Source organism: Gambusia affinis, linkage group LG07, assembly GCF_019740435.1.
Source record: "Gambusia affinis linkage group LG07, SWU_Gaff_1.0, whole genome shotgun sequence".
Classification (NCBI taxonomy): domain Eukaryota; kingdom Metazoa; phylum Chordata; class Actinopteri; order Cyprinodontiformes; family Poeciliidae; genus Gambusia; species Gambusia affinis.
This window is the reverse complement of record NC_057874.1, coordinates 2,224,276-2,243,093: the sequence shown is the minus strand read 5'-3', so window position 1 is coordinate 2,243,093 and position 18,818 is coordinate 2,224,276. Positions and strand designations below refer to the sequence as shown.

The 18,818-nt window shown below is 39.6% G+C and overlaps 1 protein-coding gene across 1 annotated transcript in view; it reads right to left on the bottom strand.

Moving 5' to 3' along the window:
• Nucleotides 1–2,996: 2,996 nt before the first annotated feature.
• The window catches only part of LOC122834150 (integrin alpha-5-like), a 48,846-nt gene continuing 33,024 nt past the window's right edge, over nucleotides 2,997–18,818 (bottom strand). Inside the window, exons 19-30 of the mRNA XM_044122307.1 lie at nucleotides 16,378–16,445; nucleotides 11,679–11,829; nucleotides 11,376–11,468; nucleotides 10,496–10,575; nucleotides 9,962–10,042; nucleotides 9,759–9,864; nucleotides 9,486–9,644; nucleotides 8,713–8,820; nucleotides 6,204–6,317; nucleotides 5,383–5,484; nucleotides 5,162–5,284; nucleotides 2,997–3,291 (exon numbers count right to left, since the gene is read on the bottom strand). Coding sequence (XP_043978242.1) covers nucleotides 3,208–3,291; nucleotides 5,162–5,284; nucleotides 5,383–5,484; nucleotides 6,204–6,317; nucleotides 8,713–8,820; nucleotides 9,486–9,644; nucleotides 9,759–9,864; nucleotides 9,962–10,042; nucleotides 10,496–10,575; nucleotides 11,376–11,468; nucleotides 11,679–11,829; nucleotides 16,378–16,445 — 1,269 coding nt within the window. The 3' untranslated portion in view covers nucleotides 2,997–3,207. The remainder of the gene's footprint in view (nucleotides 3,292–5,161; nucleotides 5,285–5,382; nucleotides 5,485–6,203; nucleotides 6,318–8,712; nucleotides 8,821–9,485; nucleotides 9,645–9,758; nucleotides 9,865–9,961; nucleotides 10,043–10,495; nucleotides 10,576–11,375; nucleotides 11,469–11,678; nucleotides 11,830–16,377; nucleotides 16,446–18,818) is intronic.

Sequence of the window (18,818 nt, the reverse complement as noted above, 5' to 3'; positions counted from 1 at the left end):
TTGGTTGGTTCGCACTAAGATATGTTTTATCCTAAAAGAAATGGACTGTGTCAAATGGACTGGGTTAATCTGACCTAGAAGTCAGGAAGGAATTCAGATTTGGAGAGATGTGGAATAACAATCACTTAAGAAAGGAAAGATGTTAGTTTTAAGCTTTTGTGCAAGAAAGTTCTGGCACCCGACCTTTCCCCTGCTCAGAACCTCTGTTTGGACAGATAAGGAACAAACAATTTGACTAACAGTTCATCTGAATTGGAGCAGATGCTGAGGTCAAGACGGCTCTAATTATTCCAGGAGGTCAACTCCTAGTACGGCAAGAGGCTGTGAGGTTAGCAGGGGTCTCAAACTCCAGTCCTCGAGGGCCACAGTCCTGCAACTTTGTGCCTCTGCTGCACCACACCTGAATAGAATAATTAAGGCTCTGGAGAACTGATCTACACAAGGTGGAGGTAATTAAGCCATTTCATTCCAGTGTTTTGTACCTGTGGCTCATCTAAAAACTGCAGGACTGCGGCCCTCGAGGACTGGAGTTTGAGACCCTTGGTTTAGTGGTATGGCAAAAGGCCATGAGTTTAATAGTACTGCAAGAGTACAGTGACCAGACGTCCCTGTTTTAGATGGCCTATCCCAAGGTGAAGCTGTCCCCAATTTTAGTATTTTATAAATGAGAAAAAAAAAGCTTCTTATAGATTGTTATTACAATAGCCGGAGAGTCCATATGGCAGGGAGTAGAAAGCATGAGTGAGCATGTTGCACACAACAACAGATGTTGTTCAGTCCATATGAGACAGGAGAAAAATATTCTGATAGAACTGAATGAATGAGGAAAACAGAAAAACTGACAAAGCTGGAGAGAAATATGAAATATAAACATATTATTATTTAATTGTGTCTCATATGTTGAAAATCTGAGTTTTTATGGCAGAGATGATAAATATAACACATGTTAGAGGAGGCAGGTGGTTCTGAAATATTTTCTTTATTATATAGATATTTAAAAAGTGTCACGTTTCCTCAATTGAGAGACCAAGGCATTTGCAAGCACTTTTGATGGGTCAGATAGATTTAAGAAACTTTAACAGCAGCTGTGCAGCGGGGGCCCAATTGAATTTTTTGTCATGGGGCCCAAGATTCCTGGCGGCTCCCTGCTCCTACCAACTTACTTCTGGAGGTTTGTGATTGTGGACAAAAGGCATTTGGCTCATCCATGTGAACAAGCTTCAAATATTAGTAAAGATTAAAAATGGGCCAACTGAAGTTGCCGATTGTTTCCTTTCTCATTAACATTTCAGTCCACAAAGCTAAAACTCATTTTACTTTCTCATTGGTTCTTAAAGTTTTAAACCTTAGTGTATATCAACTCCTTAGTGTTGATTCATTTATTAGCTTAGGGTAGTGTAAAGCACCGACTAAAAACTAGAGGAAAACTGACTTAATTAGTACCATAAAGTACCTTAGATGATTGCTTGGTGCTGACTCTAAAATATAGACTTTTATTCACTGCTAAGTCAATAGTGCTTTTCCCATAGGATGATTCTTCCTGGATGCATTCGATATGAGGCATTTAGGAGGCGACTGCTGACCTGACAGCTTCCAGCAGGCAGTTCTCAAAATCCTATGCAAGAAGGAAAAGCTACAAAAGACCATTGCTCTACAAAAACTGCATGTTTAGGCAGCAATGTATGTGCAGCCAGTCAAAATTCAGTTTCCCAGAAAATCTGGATGTTAAATGTTTAAGAAGAGCAATTAATTCTACAGTACATAACTTTTATAAAGATTTTTAATTTTTTTTTTTTTTTTTTTTTTACGTATTTGTTAAATCTGTTTCTCTGTATTATGAGACAAATAATTTGTGAAAAGATTAATGTTGTCCATGTCCTCTCTCAGCTACAATTGTAGTCCGAAGAAAAGCACCACTCCCAACCAAAAACAGCCAATCAGAGCCAGGAGGAGGGGTTTAGCACAATTAATCAATGCTGTTAAACGTGCTAATGGCGCAAAAAACAGGAAAGACAGTTTATTTGCCATCATCGTTGGCTATGGTAACTAACAATGAGGATGCTGGTCTGTAGACCAAAAGGTCTTCAGGAAACAATGAGCAGAGGTATGTATTTATGTGTATAATTTTCTTAGAACTGCATTTTGTAACATTTTTCAAAAATATTTGAAAAAGTATGATGTGACAGTATGATCTGAGACAGATAATCAGAACAAAATTGAGCTCCTCCACCTTCTTCAGTGCTACCTAGAAATGACCAATCAGAGCCAGGAGGCGGGTCTTAGCGCTGTCAATCACAATATCTTGTGGGACTGCTCATCTTCCCTCTCCTTCCCACGCTTGATCTCTGTTACACTACAGCTAGAATACCTTCTTGTGAATGCTAATGCTAGCAAGAATCTGCTCCAATTCAAAATCCAGATCACTCACTGAAATCAAAGAAGAATCAAAGAAGCGGAGCAGAATCAGATTGGACACCCTGCAGTCATCCAGCCTAGAATTCTTCCACCATCACTTTGAGCAGCTTGAAGTTCTCTTTGGATTCTGTTTCCTCACAGCTGAAAATCACGAGACCCATTTTAGATGATTATACAAAATTCAGCTTTATTCGGAGCCACAACATCAATAAGGTCAACACAGTCAATGAATACATACATACATAAAACCTCCCAATATGGGAGAGGAATGATTCAAGTCAGACATTGCAGTTTGATCAGGTGTTCCCTGCAGACAGTACAGAGTAACATTCAACAAAAATCACTGTGCCATAAATAACAAGTGGTGATCAGATCAATAAAAAAGCAGGAATTTCAACAGATATCAAACACGAGGGCCAAGCTTGGTTAAAAAGTCAACATTTTTGGAAAGAAGCGAAGCTGGAACTTTAGTGCTGTTTGTTGGAGATGCATTTGTTTTCTTTGGTTCGCATAAGATTAGCCTTTTCCTCAAGCCTGAGCATCCAATTAGGACCTGACCGTCCAAACTGGTGTCCAAAACAGCAATGCTTCTTTAGCTGCGCGGACCCAGTCTCCTCTTCTTTGGTATTTTAGTGCAGCACCAGGTTAACATTATTCCAGTGATACAGCACCCATAAATGACCCTGCACAAATGGGGTGCCAGCTTACGATCAGTGAGTTCCTTCCCTCGCTTGAGAAGGCGGCGATCTTTTCCAGTTCTTTGGAATAAGAAGGAGAAACTCCTTCTTCGATCTAAGCTTCAGAGGACGCCTGGGGTTTGAGGTGGGCCTTCTCCATGGTTGTTCCATAGGGGTCTGACCTTTTGAAGAAGCCCATCTGGAAGGAAAGGTGAAGAGGTCACATACGCAATAAACTAACTTCAGAATATCTCTGAATGGAATATTGATTCAAAGCTCTGGCTTTGAATCAATATTTTGTCCCAAATTAGACTAAATTACATGTATTATGTGAAAATATTGTTTTGTCAACCCTACATATGTGTTGAAAATGCATCAAGTGACATTAGTGGGATGCAGTCCACTGTGGCACCATTAAGATCAGAAGCGGTTAGAGTTGAGTTTGCTATAAACCCTTCAAGAAATTAAAGGTATTAAGCAATGAACTCAAGTCAGAAACCCCTTCTTTATATTATCTTGGTTTTTTGCAGTGTCTGAAATTTTCCCAGACCTTTAGAAGGTGCCGTTCTGCATACTAAACACAGAACAACTCAGTACATACTCAAAGTTCATTATTTATAGTTTACTAAGAGGTAATAGAGTATCTGGAAGAAAGCTTTTGTGGTTCTGTGACACAACCAGCACTTATGCAGTTATTATTATTAGTTATTAATATACACTGATGACAGATACAAAAACGTTCAGACTAAATCAACAGTCTCCAACCCTTGTACCAGTCCTGGACACCCACTAAATATTTCCTTACATATATTTTAGGAGTTGAATTAATATTCATCATTTTCAATTTGGTGCAGATCAGATGATACATGTGTGCACATGTACAGCCTTGGACTGGCAATAGACTACAACAAGATGGAACTGCCCCGCCCGCTTTTGAAACTTCTCAGTACTGTACTTGTCTTCTTTCAATGAGCACAGTTAAATGTTTTTAGGTGAAGGGGGTCAAATATGAACCTTTTAAATTACACTCCCTGTTTTCATCAACCTTTGTTCCTCTGTGACTTTCTTTTCAGGAGTTATAGTTTGTCCTCCTGTCTGGTTTCTATGCTCACCACAGAGCCAAGACCGCTCTCGTCAAAGTGTTCAATGACATCCATATAAATACAGACTGTGGAAGAACCACAGTGCTGGTGCTGTTGGACCTCAGTGCAGCACTGGACACTGTTGACCATAACATATTACTGAAATGACCTCAACAGTTGGGTAGGATCTGGTTCAGTACTCAATTGGTTCAAGTCTGACATAAAGAACAGGGTTTATTGTGTCAAAACATAACTTCTCATTTGAAGTAAACTAAAGTCATATATGAGGTACCCCAAGGTTCAGTCCTGGGACCCCTCTTATTCAATATCTAAATGCGCCAGATAGCTGAGGCAAATGATACACAGCTCTACATTACGATGTCACCAGTTGACTCTGAACCCATGCAAGCACTGAACAGATACTTAGAACAAATCAATGTATTGATGTACCAACCAGGAACTGTAAACTAAAGTTGGCGTGCCTTCCCTGAATGTAAAGTTCTTATTGGCCTACTTCCTATTTATCAATTTAATGTTCTTTGGAGAACCAAAAGCCTACAATCAAATAACGTTTTATATCTTTATGTTACTCATGTGTGAACGAAAACAGGAGAAGAAGGTTTCAGTTTCTTTGCCTTCTTTGCTTGGAATCATTGCAATCTGAACAGAAACTGACAGAACTTGTTCCACTGAACGCTTCCCGCTTTATTTTAAGAAATCAACAATGGAAATCCTTTCAATAGTGCTTATATTTTAAATCTTAAATTTGCCCTGCTTTTATTTCTTTTGTTATTCTAATAACTACTACAGTTTATTGTCAAATGCACTTAAATATTCTTAATGTTTATTTTTGTTGTCCATTTGTCTTGTCCACTATGTCAGCCTTATGAAAGAGTTCTTGATCTCAGTGGGTTTTTATGTGGTTAAGTTAAAAAGTAAGTAATAATTGGAGGATGTTGGGTTGTGTTTTCCATCAGCCCATTCTACCTTGTACAGCAGATATATGAGCACCGCCAGCAGCAGCAGCCCAGCTAAAACAGCCAGGATGATGATCCACACTGGAACTGAGAACTGATTGTCCGGCTTGCTCCACATCACAGACGCCAGCACCTGGCCAACAGTAACACCGTCACACCGTCGCACCTCACACTGACATCCACATGTAGAGTAGAATAACACTCAGAATGACACAAACTTCAGGAAGTTACCTTCTTTGATCCGGATGACTTGAATTTGGGAGGAATGGAGTATGGCATCTTGTTCACTTCATACTGGACTGAACACTCCAGGATGTGCTGTTTGTATGGGCGCTGGGACGAGCAAACAGAAGAGATAACATGCAGCACCAAGACAGGTTTCATCATATGTTCATGGGTGTTACATAAAAAAATAAAATATGAATATCTAGTGTGACTTCATGAATATAACCTATTTCACATACTGCTGATATTTGATCTGCTGTGTGAAATTATTACAAAATCCTTCATATTGTGTAATCACAAACCTCCACAAGGGGGCGGTATGAGCAAACGGATGGCTTCAAGCGGAGTTCTGCGCTTTTACTGAACTTTATGTTCAGAGCTCCACCCTCTGAGCACTGATGCTAAGTTACATTTACCTGAGTAATGTTTTTGGAAAAAGATACTTTCAGGAGTATTTTTACTATGTTTTACTTCTACTTGAGTAACAATTCTGGATTCTCTACTCACTGAATGAAAAACAGACATGTTTTAACCAAAACTTCACTAAACACAGACACATACCTGCAGTTTCAGGGGTTTTTATTTGAAGAAACTGATTTGGAAAAATTCCATTCTGTTATTTTTGGCTACATATATAAATTATTGTCATTTTTTTCTCAAGATACCAACATTTCTACTTAACTTCATATTTTGGTCCATCTGATGATAATATTTTTAGACATTAAATGACTGAAAATTTGGTAGACTTTTTACCCTGTCAGTCAGTCTGTCAATCAGTCAGTCAGTCAGTCAGTCAGTCTGTCAATCAGTCAGTCAGTCAGCCTCACCTCCACGAAGGTCTCAGCCCAGAGTCTGGAGCGTACAGTCAGGATGACGCTGCTGCCTTTCTCCAGTCGGTTCACATCACAGTGCAGCTTCCAGCATTCCACTGAGCTGCACGTCTGCAGGAGGTCAGAGGTCAACATTACATGTTTTCTTCTTCTACTGAACCTCTAAAACAGACACAATGGATTTGAAAACCCACACCAGCATGTTTAAATATACAAAAACTTTGTTCTATATATTCTTCATTCAAGCACAATCAGTCCATTACAAGTAACTGAAATATCTTCATCAGACTAAAGTCCAGACCTGCTGGCTGATGGCCAGACATGCTGGGGAGTAACTGAAGCAGCAAAGCAGCCCAGACCGTCATTCAACCATCACCATGTTTTGTTTGATGAATATTATTCTGAAATACTGTGTTAGACCCTTACAAAAAAATCCCATGAAAATCACATGTGACTTTCACATGTGATCACATGTGGTTCACACAAATTTTTACATGTGAATGATGTGAATCACATGTGAAAGCACATAAATATGTGATTTTGGAACGTTTCGTGGTAAAATCACATGTGATTCACATGTGAATCACACATTTCCACATGTGATCACATAAAAATCACATGTGATCACATGTGATTTTCATGGGATTTTTTTTGTAAGGGGATTTACATCACATGTAACAAAATGCTCACTACTGTCTTGTCCACTTCACAGATTTTTACCCAAAAGTGAATTCTTGCTCTTTTCTTTTTTCAAAATAAAAAAAAAAACTAAAGAGATAGTATAATGTATTTTCTTCCATTTTGTTGCAAAATGAGGTTTTGTGCTACCTTAAGTTGATGTAACTATAGCACTCATAACTTACTTTGTAATTTAACTCCTTGAAATTGGGCCTCTGTCTTTTTAAGAAACTCCTGATCTTTCTTAATCTCCGCCTTCAGGAAATTATTACAACATGGCTCCTGTATTAACACTTTCACAACGTTTCACCAGCATTTCACTGAGAAGTAGCTCCTATAAGGAACTCATTATGGGAGCTGATGTGCAGTTCCACCACATGTTTGCTAATTGCTGCTCACTAGTCTGAAGGAGCTGAGTGAAACTCGGAGACTGCAGCTTTTTCCTCAAAGGCAGGGGGTTGCCATGGAGATCAAAAGATTTCTCAAACATGCATGAAAGAATCAAGGCAACACGCGAGGTATGTTTTAGATGAGGGACTAACATTAAACATGATGTGCAGCCCAAAACCTCCATTTTACAAAACACTGCCACTTTAAATGTATGGTCGTAATGTAACAGAATACAAAATGTTTTAGGAGTGTGAATAGTTTTGGAAGCAGAGTTGTAAACTCCCAGCTGAAAAGTGACCAAACATTCAGTGATCAAATAGTGAGAGAGCGTCTTCATGTATCTGGATTTTCTCTTTTCAACAGGCTTCTTGTGAATAGCAGGGATGAGCTGTCAAACATTCCGGTCACTGACACAAGTCTCATAAATCACTGAGCTAATTAAGGACGTTTCATAAACAATTACAGCTGACAGTGGGAGACGTTAGCAGGGACTCGTCATATCTGCTCCCACTTCCTTTGTCAAAAGAAATAACCTCATTAGGGTTTAAACATAGAGTTTAACCCAAATACCCCAGCAACATGTTGTTGGGTTATTTGGGTGGATCGACTGTCAGCAGAACCACCATGAAACAAACAACAGCACCATGACAAACTGGGCCTGAACACCCAGAGGAGTGACTTTATGTGAGGGCCTTTGTGACAAGTTAAGTTGACTCTAACATCAAAACTCACTTTCTCTGACTTGTTTATTTTGTTTGCATTTTTTCTGTTGTATCATTAATTGTGTTCAATGTTATTGGTATCTGCCTTTTTACAAAATGCTGCAGAAACATCTTGATGTACTTTGATTAATAAACAGTGATCAACTTTATGTACAAAGGGACCATGATTGGCTTGATCATAAATGACACCATTTGATGTGCTGCATCAGATTACAGCATAAGTTGATTCATCTCAGCAGGCCCTTAACATTTTAAAACAGAAAATGTAACTCTACGTTTTGCTTTCTAATCACAATACACACCAAGTCATACAGTTAATGTATCACACTTATCTAAGCAGTTAGCAATTATTTCAAGTTAGATTTGAAAACTACACAGTGGAACATTCTGTACTGTTTGATCATTAGGATCAGTTTTAATGAATGTGTGATTGAACAGAAATTCAATTAGATTATATTTTTGTAAAGCGCCTTGACACGACATTTGCTATGATTGGCGCTAAATAAATATTGTTTTATTGTTTTTCTTTTGCTGTTCTGTATTTCTTGTTCATGACCTGGAGTGACTTGAAAGGCACCTTCAAACAAATGTATAATATGATTATTTATTTATTCTTAATAATAATAATAATAATAATAATAATAATAATAATAATAATAATAATAATAATAATAATAATAATAATAATGTGATTTGCAAATCCATGCAAGTCTCACCAGGTTTCCGTGTTCAGCCAGAGGATCCCTGATCTCCTCCCTCCTCCAGATGTAATGCTCAGTGCTGGACTTTAACAATGCAGGACTTTCTGACGTTGGAGCCTGAAGCTGCATACATGGGCAGACTGGTTAGCAAATGTGATGTCATGTTCATTAGCCACAACAACTCTTGCCTCTATAGTGACGTTGCAACGTGATCCCACGCACGCAAGATCCCGAAAAAAGGCACAAAAAACAGACTAACTACTATTGGTTTTAGCTGTCAATTTGTCAACATAACACATTAAATCTTAAATGTACTCCAGGTATATACATGAAAAAGGGACGCAGTGCTTTGCTTCTAATTAGCATTACGACAACTAGGTAACAAGGTCAGAAAAAAGTTTTAAACAAAAATACAGTGGGAGGTAATAGGTCAGTTATGCTAGCTTGACTTTGAAAACTTTAACACGTAGATGTGCTGTGGAATTTGGTGTGTTGTGATTCCATTAAAAAAACAGGCGATCGCCACACTGGGGCCGTTGTTCACCAACTGTGAGAGGACAAGTTTCGACATCAGAATTTCTAAACAGCTTCTTGCTTGAAATCACAAGTTGTTCTTAAACAGTTTTTTTTTTTCTTTATTTTGTGGCGCACTGACCTAAATTATTATCTACATCTCCCAGTTTCAGCAGGTCCATCATTTGGCCCTCCAGTTTTGTGCCCATACACAAAACCTCCATATAGAAACATGAACATGCAACATGCCTATGGGCAGATGTGTGTGTTCTAACCTTGAGTTTCAGTGCATTGAAGGTTGTTTTGGAGGAGCAGCTGAGTGGGCCCACAGTGATCACCTCCACAGGGTAGACCAGAGCGTGGCCCTTGGCCCTCAGGGGACATCTCACCTCTAACGTCGTGCGGCTCACCACACTGGGGCCATTGTTCACCAACTGTGAGAGGACAAGTTTCGACATCAGAATTTCTAAACATCTTCTTCCTTGAAATCACAACACAGCTGGAGGACTCAGAAGAGCTAAGAATAAGAGCCATAAATCACGTCTAACCTCATAAACCTGCTGCAGCTCGGGGCCAACGTCCTGCTCCTCCCCCAGGCTCTGACGGGCGCTCCAGTTGGGAGGAGGGAAGATGACTTTGTCTGGCCGAGAAACACTGCAAGAGCCACAGTTACGTCTCAGCTGCAGGCCCAATCGTTACCATTTGAAACATAGTGAAAGGTTATGCTGGAAGGCTGATGATGAAGTTTTACCCCTGCAGGATCACCTCAGCCTTGGCAGCAACCTGAACCTCCAGCAGAACCTCGTTACTGTCAGAGTTATTGAAGTTTTTACTGCAACACAGACAGAAAAAGTCCATGATTAACATGTTTTTAATCACCTCCAACTACTGAAAGAAAATTATATGAATTTCACTTTGGAGGCATGACGCCAAGGCTCCTTATACAACTGCTTTCCTTCCAATATGATAGTAATATTGCAGATTTGAGTATTGGCCGATACTGATATTGACCCGATATTATATCAGCACGAATCATGTATATTTTTATTACTTATTTTGAAGTGTGGAATGTTGGAAGAGGATTGATCATGTGATATTACTCAAAGAGAACGATAGTTAACAACAACTGGTATGATAAGAACTGACCCATTTATTATCAACTAATGGGTCCGCATGCAAATACAAAAAATACTGGAGAGGACTAAATAAGCCTTAGAAGACACTCTTGCCTTTTGGTGTAGGATGAAATTATGCAAACGGATCTCATCAGACATTATCAACCTACCTTCGTATTTGGAGCTGAAAGTGGACAACATCGTTAGCGTCTGTCAGTCTCGGCACAGTGAATCGAAGGCCGGCCCATAACTACAGATGAAAAAGACAATCATTTCTATGGAGCTTGGACTCTTAATGATCAACAGGGTAAACACAGATAGACTGTACTCACAGCTCACAACTTACATTTATGATTGCATCGTTTGTCAGAAAAATTTGTAGTTTTCATGTATGTTAGTCATTAAAGGCGCGTTATTGCACTATTCTCCAGTCACATAGTGTTACTTTATAGAACAATTAAATAACTCTCTTACCCTCAGTTGTTAAAAAGGGCTGTATATAACAAAAATGACTTCAAAGAAATTTGACATTGTAATTTAACCCCTTGAAATTGGGCCTCTGTCTCTTTAAGAAACTCCTCGTCTTTCTGAAACTCCACCTTCAGGAGATCATCACGACATAGCTGCTCTATTAACCCTTTAACAACCTTTTTACCAGTGTTGCTCTGAGAAGAAGCCAGCATAATGACTAAAGTTTCACCAGGTGTTTGCTAATTATTGCTGGCTAGTCTGAAGGAGCTAGTGGGGTAATTGCAGTGGGGAAGTCCTGGAGGAGGGCTGCTCTGCAAAGCTCAGAAGCTTGGAACCTGCAGGTCCGGTTTGTCTCGGAGGCGGGGGTAGGTCCACCCAGGCGTTTCCATGGAGTTTAAAGGATTTCTCAAACATGCGTGAAAGAACCAAGGCAACACTCCAGGTATGTTTTTGGTGAGGGACTAACATTAAACATCATGTGAAGTTCAAAAAACGTTGCTTTAGATAGTACTGCCGTTTTAAAGTTGACTAAATGCATACAGAGAGTGAAAACAGAATAAAGCAGGAAGCGGTTCTTACGCTGCTGCCAGACTTCATGGGGTTTCCCAGATCGCACACAAGATGGCGGGTCTGGTTATCAACCTCGTAGCTGCAGGTCAGCTGAGTCAGACTCTGGAAAAGACATCACAGACCAGAACAAGTGATGATCCTTCATATCAGAGAACTTCATAAAGAACTTTGCTGTTTCTTGATAATAATAACATTTCAGAGATGAAATACAGATAAAAACAAAAATAAAAACCCTTGTTTCATTTACAGTTTTCCAGCAGTGAAACATCTATGACCGTCAGGGTTATTTATTATGCTGAGTGTTCGCCTCACCCCGTTGTTGCGTGCGATCCCGGTGTAGTCGGCCTCGGGGGGCAGCACCACATACAGCTCCGCCTCATAAGCCCCTCCCTCTCCCTCGTTCCTGGCATTAAAGATCAAGCTCAAGGCGTTTTCGTCGCCCAGGTAGAGCTCTGATTTATCACTGGAAAAAAGAGAAGGCCAACATCACCGCCATGCTTCTTCTATAAGGAGCAAAACTAATTATAATGTTATAAAGTAACTTTTTGGGAGTTGTGATGAACCATCATGAGAAAGTTATAGCACATTGCATTATATTTTTTGCACAAAATCATTCTCAGCTAATGAGATCTTAGTTCTGCCTAGTTTGAGTTCCTTTCAGAATGAGCTGGTCTAAGATCTCCTCTCACTTTAAATGCAAATTAGCTGCAGCTGGCCACACCCCCCACTCCTCAACTCCATGTTCAAACTCACATGTGAAAATGGCTGCAAGCAGAAATGCAATAATATAACCATACATCTTTGAAAAGCAGAAGTGGAGCCTCCTGCGCAACCAACAAGAATGTGGCAAGTGATCAACAACAAAAAAATGTGTCTCTTTTTTTTTTGTCCACAATCTCAGAAGACTGAAGTCAGAATTCTGAGAAAAAAAATCTTCTTCCTTAAAAGTTCTGAAGTTTCAAATGGGAGACATAAAGTACTGATGATGAGCAGCAGACAACCTTCCCAGTAACACAATTCAATAGTTATGTTTCGTAATCACATTGCTGAAACACAAACACAAGATAAAACTAATACATTAATACATAAACAATATTTAAATTCCTGTCAGAGGCAAGAACACTGTCATGATGTTGGTTGGTAAAACGTTAGACCCAAAAAGGCAGAAGCTTAGTTTGATTATTTAATGATGAGAACAGAAACATCCAGCCAAGAGACACCAGGACAAACACAGGAACGCACAAAGGACTGACGGGAAAAGACATGAGGATCTGGTTGTGGGTGAGACTGAAGAGCTGAAATACCAGGAAGTTGTGAGTCTGACAAAAGAACCGGGCTGATGAGTTAATTGATGACAGGTGTGGATGGTTGGAGCAGCGATCAGGCTGAGGGGGGAGGGAAGGTGGTGCAGGGAGCTGGGAGGCTATACAGAGGAACACAAAGGAGCTGGGAATAATTCTAATATTAAAGAAACACTAAAACTAGAGACAACATGATAAACTATGAAGGAACCAAAACAGAAACGAGGCTGATCTAAAAATAACAAGAATTAAAGAACACAGAGCTAGAGTAAGTAGAAGGACTAAACAAAGAACTAGAATCACTAAAGAACAGACGTAGACTCAGACATAAAAGAGAAACTAAACCTAGAGCTACGAAATACCTAAAAAATAAACATAACTAGAGACACTATGAAGGACTGAAATAACAAAAACTAACAGAAGACAAATCTAACTAAATTAACGACACTATCCTGAAAGGCAAAACTAAAGTGAACTAGAAAATAGGTGATAGAACAGAAACACACAAAACCCAAAACCCAGGATCCTGACAAACATAAAATGTAGAGTGAAAAAGGTGGAGGTGGAAAAACAGGTTTATTAGACCTTCACTTTGTTTTATTTAAAGCATCAAAATCAAAGCAACACAATCTTTCCTGTATATTTTTCCAAAACAGATCCTGGAATTCCAGATAAGTCTGTAGACAAACTCATAAAATAAAACATAATCAAACCTTACTTGTTTTGCAAATTGATTTTTTAGACATTTTTTTATTATTATTTAAAGAGTGAAAAACACAATTTTAACTCCTCACAAAATTATTCCACACCTGAATCCCTCCAACTCAGTGACGTGCGGTGAGGTTCAGACCTGGTGAGGCACTGACGTCATCAGAATCAGATTTGCAAATAGATGCATAGATTGACAGCAGTTAACAGGTTATGTTTCACTTCTGCATCCTTACACATACAAACTGTAGCTCACAAAACACACATTTGTGGATGACTACATTACAACAGTTGTAATGTAGTCATCCATGTCGAAAGTCGGGATAAGCGAGAGGAAAAAAATCACTATCTCTATTATAATCTATCGCTGCACTTGACTTGCTTCCCGAATTGTTTAGCCTAGCTCGCTGTCACTTACTCGGCAGTTGAGGAGTGAACAAGACGAACGTCTGGGATCTTGAGCGCCCCCTGCCATGAGCAAGAGAACTGCCTGCCTCACCTCGAACCTGTTCTCTGCGTTTATAATCGCTCATTACACGAAACACGTTACACAAACACAGTTGGTGACAAAAAGCACTGTACATTATATACATAAGCTAAATTATTGGAAATAAGTTCACATATTAAATTTGTTTAAATCATTTTATTGACGCCGTACAGCAACATGCTCTCTCCGCTTAGCAGCCAGCGCAGAGCCAGGAGTTGCGCAATCCAAGGTGAGGCAGAGCTCGCTGCTGCCTCACCGGCATCGCTTCCAAGCATTTGAATGGGAAAATAAGAAAATTCAGCGATTTTGAATAAATAAAAATCGAAATTGGTGAAGCTACATGAAAAATAAATATTTTTTAGTACAAACCACCGGATGAATATAACAATTTAAATTACTTTATGATTATATATTTTCTTTCTTTCCATGATGGCTGGTGAGGCACTGCCTCACCTGCCTCCCCTGACCGCACGTCACTGCTCCAACTGAATTGTTTTTGATATTCATCCTGATTGGTCTTTGACAACGTGTTCTTGCGTTATCATTTTGCCATTTCCCTCATATTACTTGAAAATAACTTCAAAACAACAATATTATCGTTTATCACAATATCCCCTGAGACCATGTATCGCCCAGCAACATTTGTCACGGTGACAGACTCGTAAACAGTGGGCCTTTCTTTCAGCCGTTGCCGGTCAGGAACCCGAGCTGAACCCGATCGCTGTGATTTGTCTCAGGAAATCGACCCCCCATGCAGTAACGAGCGCCAGCACATTCTAACTGTCGTGATAAATTCTCTCCACAACCTCCAGGGCCGGGGCCACTCCCCGTCTGCCGCGGCGCCGTAAATCCACGTTTCTATTGAGCAGGAGAAGGAGCTACGAGGGCCGTGGAGGGTTAGGACTAGGGGTCTTCTTTCATTCCCCCCCTGGCCCCCAGTCTGGATGCAGTGACCCTTCTCTAGGTGGAATAACCAGATGATTTTAATTAGGCCAGGAAGCAACACTGATGGAATAGCACCACCTCTCAACAGATGCTGAGTGAAAAGGGAACTGCAGCCAACAGTCAGTTCATTTAAGAAAATCCCCAGGGTGAACGGAGGACGCTCAGTCAGAGCGCAACAAACACAGTGATAAACCTCGGGGTTCATCCTGGATGTTAAACGGCCCATCATTAAGGAATGTTGGCCCAGGAAAGCAAACTGCTGATGTTTTACAGCAAGGAGGAATTCTTCTCATGCGTGTGCTGAATCACTTGGCCTTGAAACGAATCCTCAGGCAGAACTCCGGACCTCCGTGGGAAACTTGTAGCGTTGATTGGATTTCTGCTGTGAAGAGGAATCACATGGCCGCATAATTCAAAACACTCCTCATAACAGAGCTGGCGTCGTGAGAGGAGGAGCAAGAGCCTGTGTGTGTGTGCGTGCGTGTGTGTGTGTGTGTGTGTGTGTGTGTGTGTGTGTTCGCTCCATGAATGGGAGGGTAGAAACACACTGACTCATATCTCTCTGGTGTTCATTCACAAACAAAGAACGATTAAACATCCACCCTACCAGACTGAGCCAAGAGTAAGAGATCATTATGGGACTTGCACAACCTGCTGCAGAAAGTCTCAGTTCAGATGTGAAACGTGACACTCCTGACCTTGGCAGCATTCAAACCGGCTAACGCTCTTCTGAAGACGATCTCTTCTATTACAGCGCTTAAAATGATATTTCAACACACCAACAACTCTGGTTCAGTCTGTCATCTGAGTGCTGAGCTCAGCTGCTGCTAGAATTTATGTAGCTGAATTCGGGTACTGTCTCTTTAATTTTTATGTCTTGGAGCTGCCGCAGTGGTCGGCCCAGTAACACCAGTAACACCAGTAACAGAATCAGAATATACTTTTTGAATCCCACAGATTATTTGTTCACTAGTTACTTCATCCAAAGTGTTATATATAAACAAGTACAAATATATAAAAAAATAGATACATATGACCAAAAAAATCAAAATAAAACTTCCTGGAGTTCCTCCCTGCACCATCTGTGCTGCTGGAGGATTCAGCCACCAGAGCAGTTAGCATCGACGACGAGCACGGCGGGTTGTTATGATTTTGGTTTATATTAGACTGAAATTCACACGTTTATTTATGTAAAAACAAACTTTTTTTTTTATTTTTTTTTTATATATATATGCCTCTGGTGTATATTTGCGGGACAAAATTTCTAATTTCACTTCTGAGCTCCAGGCAGTATCAGAAGTAGACATGGTGACTGATGTCGTATGAAAAAGCAGTAAGATGGTGGAAGAGGCCCACTGAGCAACAATCAGACATCCAGTTCAGAGTCTGTTCCAATCCAGATCACAAATCAAACTGGGTTTAAATATTCTCCTGTTAGTGTAGAAAAATCTAGTTTGAGGAGTCTCAGTGTTTGGGGGTTTTAACTTGACCAGATTAAAGATGCTCAAAGTGGTGAAAATGTTTTAAGATTTTTAAAAAAGGAAAATTATGGCCAACACAAAATTCTCACCCAATAACAGCCAGTTTGAGGTCAGGGACACAAATGTTGTCCTCTCCGCAGTCCAGCTGAATCTGGGCCTGATGGGAAAACACAGAGACAAAAGGCTTCAGGTAAAACAGGAAGTTCATCACTTCTTTCACTTCATAGTTTTCTAATATTTCTGTTGACAAACAATTCACAGCAGATGATTAAAACAATCAAAGAAATCACAGCAAATTAGTTCACAAATGGAGTAAAAAACAAAATAATAAATGAAGTAAGTACACCTACAGAAATATATTAAATATTATACAGAAACTGCTCAGGCATAACTTTCCCATAAACCATTAAATCTGAAATATTCTGGGATCCTTCATATTTTCTCTGCCCTTCATTTTTTTTCCATACAGATTTTCAGCAGCAAACTTTAAGCAAGTTTTATACTATTTTTTGCTTTTCAGCAGTGGAGTCGTGCAGTGACTGTGCATAGAGGACATTGCAGTAGAGTGCAGTACATCTTGTTTCTAATAAAAAGAAATAATAAAAAACTGTACTTGTTTTTCTCTCTGGTTTTGAGTTTTAAAGGTTTTGAGAACAAAAGTCATGAAATCCTGCTTCCAGACTGGAAAGTGTGTGCTCTAAAACTATGACAGAAAAATGTCCCCATAGCAAACCTTTTTACTGTCCATCAGATATTAATAAGTTAGTTGCATAACAGGAATACTTTCTAAATACTAACAAATTTTAGCTGGTTTCTTGTTTGTTTTATTTTATCCACATCATTCAGTACTTATTCCATGAACATCACTTCATTACACACAATCTACTGACTCAAGGTTTCTTTGTGTGCTCGCATTACTTTGGTTCTTACAGACATCTGATGTGAATTTGATGTCAGTAAAAATACTGAAAACATATTTACTGAGGTAAATGCATGGCTTGAGCCCCTGCCTCTTTTATCCTTGATGCAAGGACAATTATGAATTATCAATAGAAGAACAAAATCCGCCTCGCCCCTAAACACAGAAATGCTTCGTCTGCAGAGAAAACTTCTGACTTTAACTTCATCATTCTGCTAAAAGCCTGGTTCACTACAGGCAGTCTGAGTCGGTCCACCGACAGATATAAAGAATATCTGTCTTTATATCAGATATTCTGATATAAGACACGGTACCGACTGTCACTGCGAGTCGCAACGCAGCTCAAAGCCCCGGTACCACCGGGTACCACCGGGTACCACCTGCTCTCTGTTCGATCTGCTTCTCCTTAACGTTTCTACCAGGCGGGTTAAAGCCGCTATACTGACGGGATCTGGACTGGAGGTTCGCAGCTGTAAATAGAAGTTATTGCAGAACCTCAAGTGTTAAAGGAAGATTCAGCCCAATTAGAGCATTTAGAGTTCATAAAATAAACATCAGAGAAAATATTGTAGCAATAATTAAAACCGCAGCAAAAAACTAAACATGCCACAATTAAATGAATCAAAATGTCTCTAAAGCATCGGGGGACTGAAAGGGGCCACCGGGGGATTCCAGGTAGATTCCAGGTAGATTCCAGGTAGATTCCAGAGATGCACATCGCAGCGGCTGTTCATGCAGGGTTGGTCCAAGGTAATATGGGGCCTTAGACAGAACCCCCCCTTTCCCAGACCCGTCCTATTAAGAACCTCAGCATCACAAACATGTTTAAATATTAATAAGGTGAATCTGTGAGAGGGAGACCAGGTTTATTGGCAGAGTTTAAAATCAATCACTGATTATTGGTTATTTGCTGTGATGTATTTGTGAACAAACCTAATACAAAGACAAAGATTACACCATATTGTAGCCATGGTAACAACAATCAAACTATCAAGATGATTCTTTAAACTTTTACAAAGTAAATGTCCTAATTAAATCCTAAATGTACTATTTATTTTTCTCAGCTGAATGCATTAAATAAAATTTATTAACATTGTCATTCTCTATAAATGATGCTACAGGTTTAGATCTATGGCCTGTGTTACAATTTCTAGGGGCCCCTGAATGGCCCCTACGAGCAGCGACTCAGTTGTTTTTGCCTTGATATTCCAGTCTTATAATTCTAGATCTAGAGGTTTAACATCAAACAATTAAATAGAGTTAACTCCTTTGAGCTTTTGGATCTATAAATCAGTCTGCAGCCAAGTTGTTCTAGAGGTTAAATAGATATTATTAGGACTTAATTAGTAAAATGGCAGCAAATTAACTTATTTCATAACTTTATAACCTTTGACCTTCTCTCCTCTGGTCTGTTTAACAGCTTCAGTCTCAGATCAACTCAGCCCTCCAGGACTGTCAGCAGCAGAAACAGAAACTTTATACCTGTTGGGGAAAATATAGATTATATTTGCTTTGCATTTCCCCACAAGACAATGCAAGTAGGATCCAATTAGATTCTTGATTGAAATGGGTTGTTGCTGTGTTGTTGTTTGGTGTTTTAAGATCTTGTTC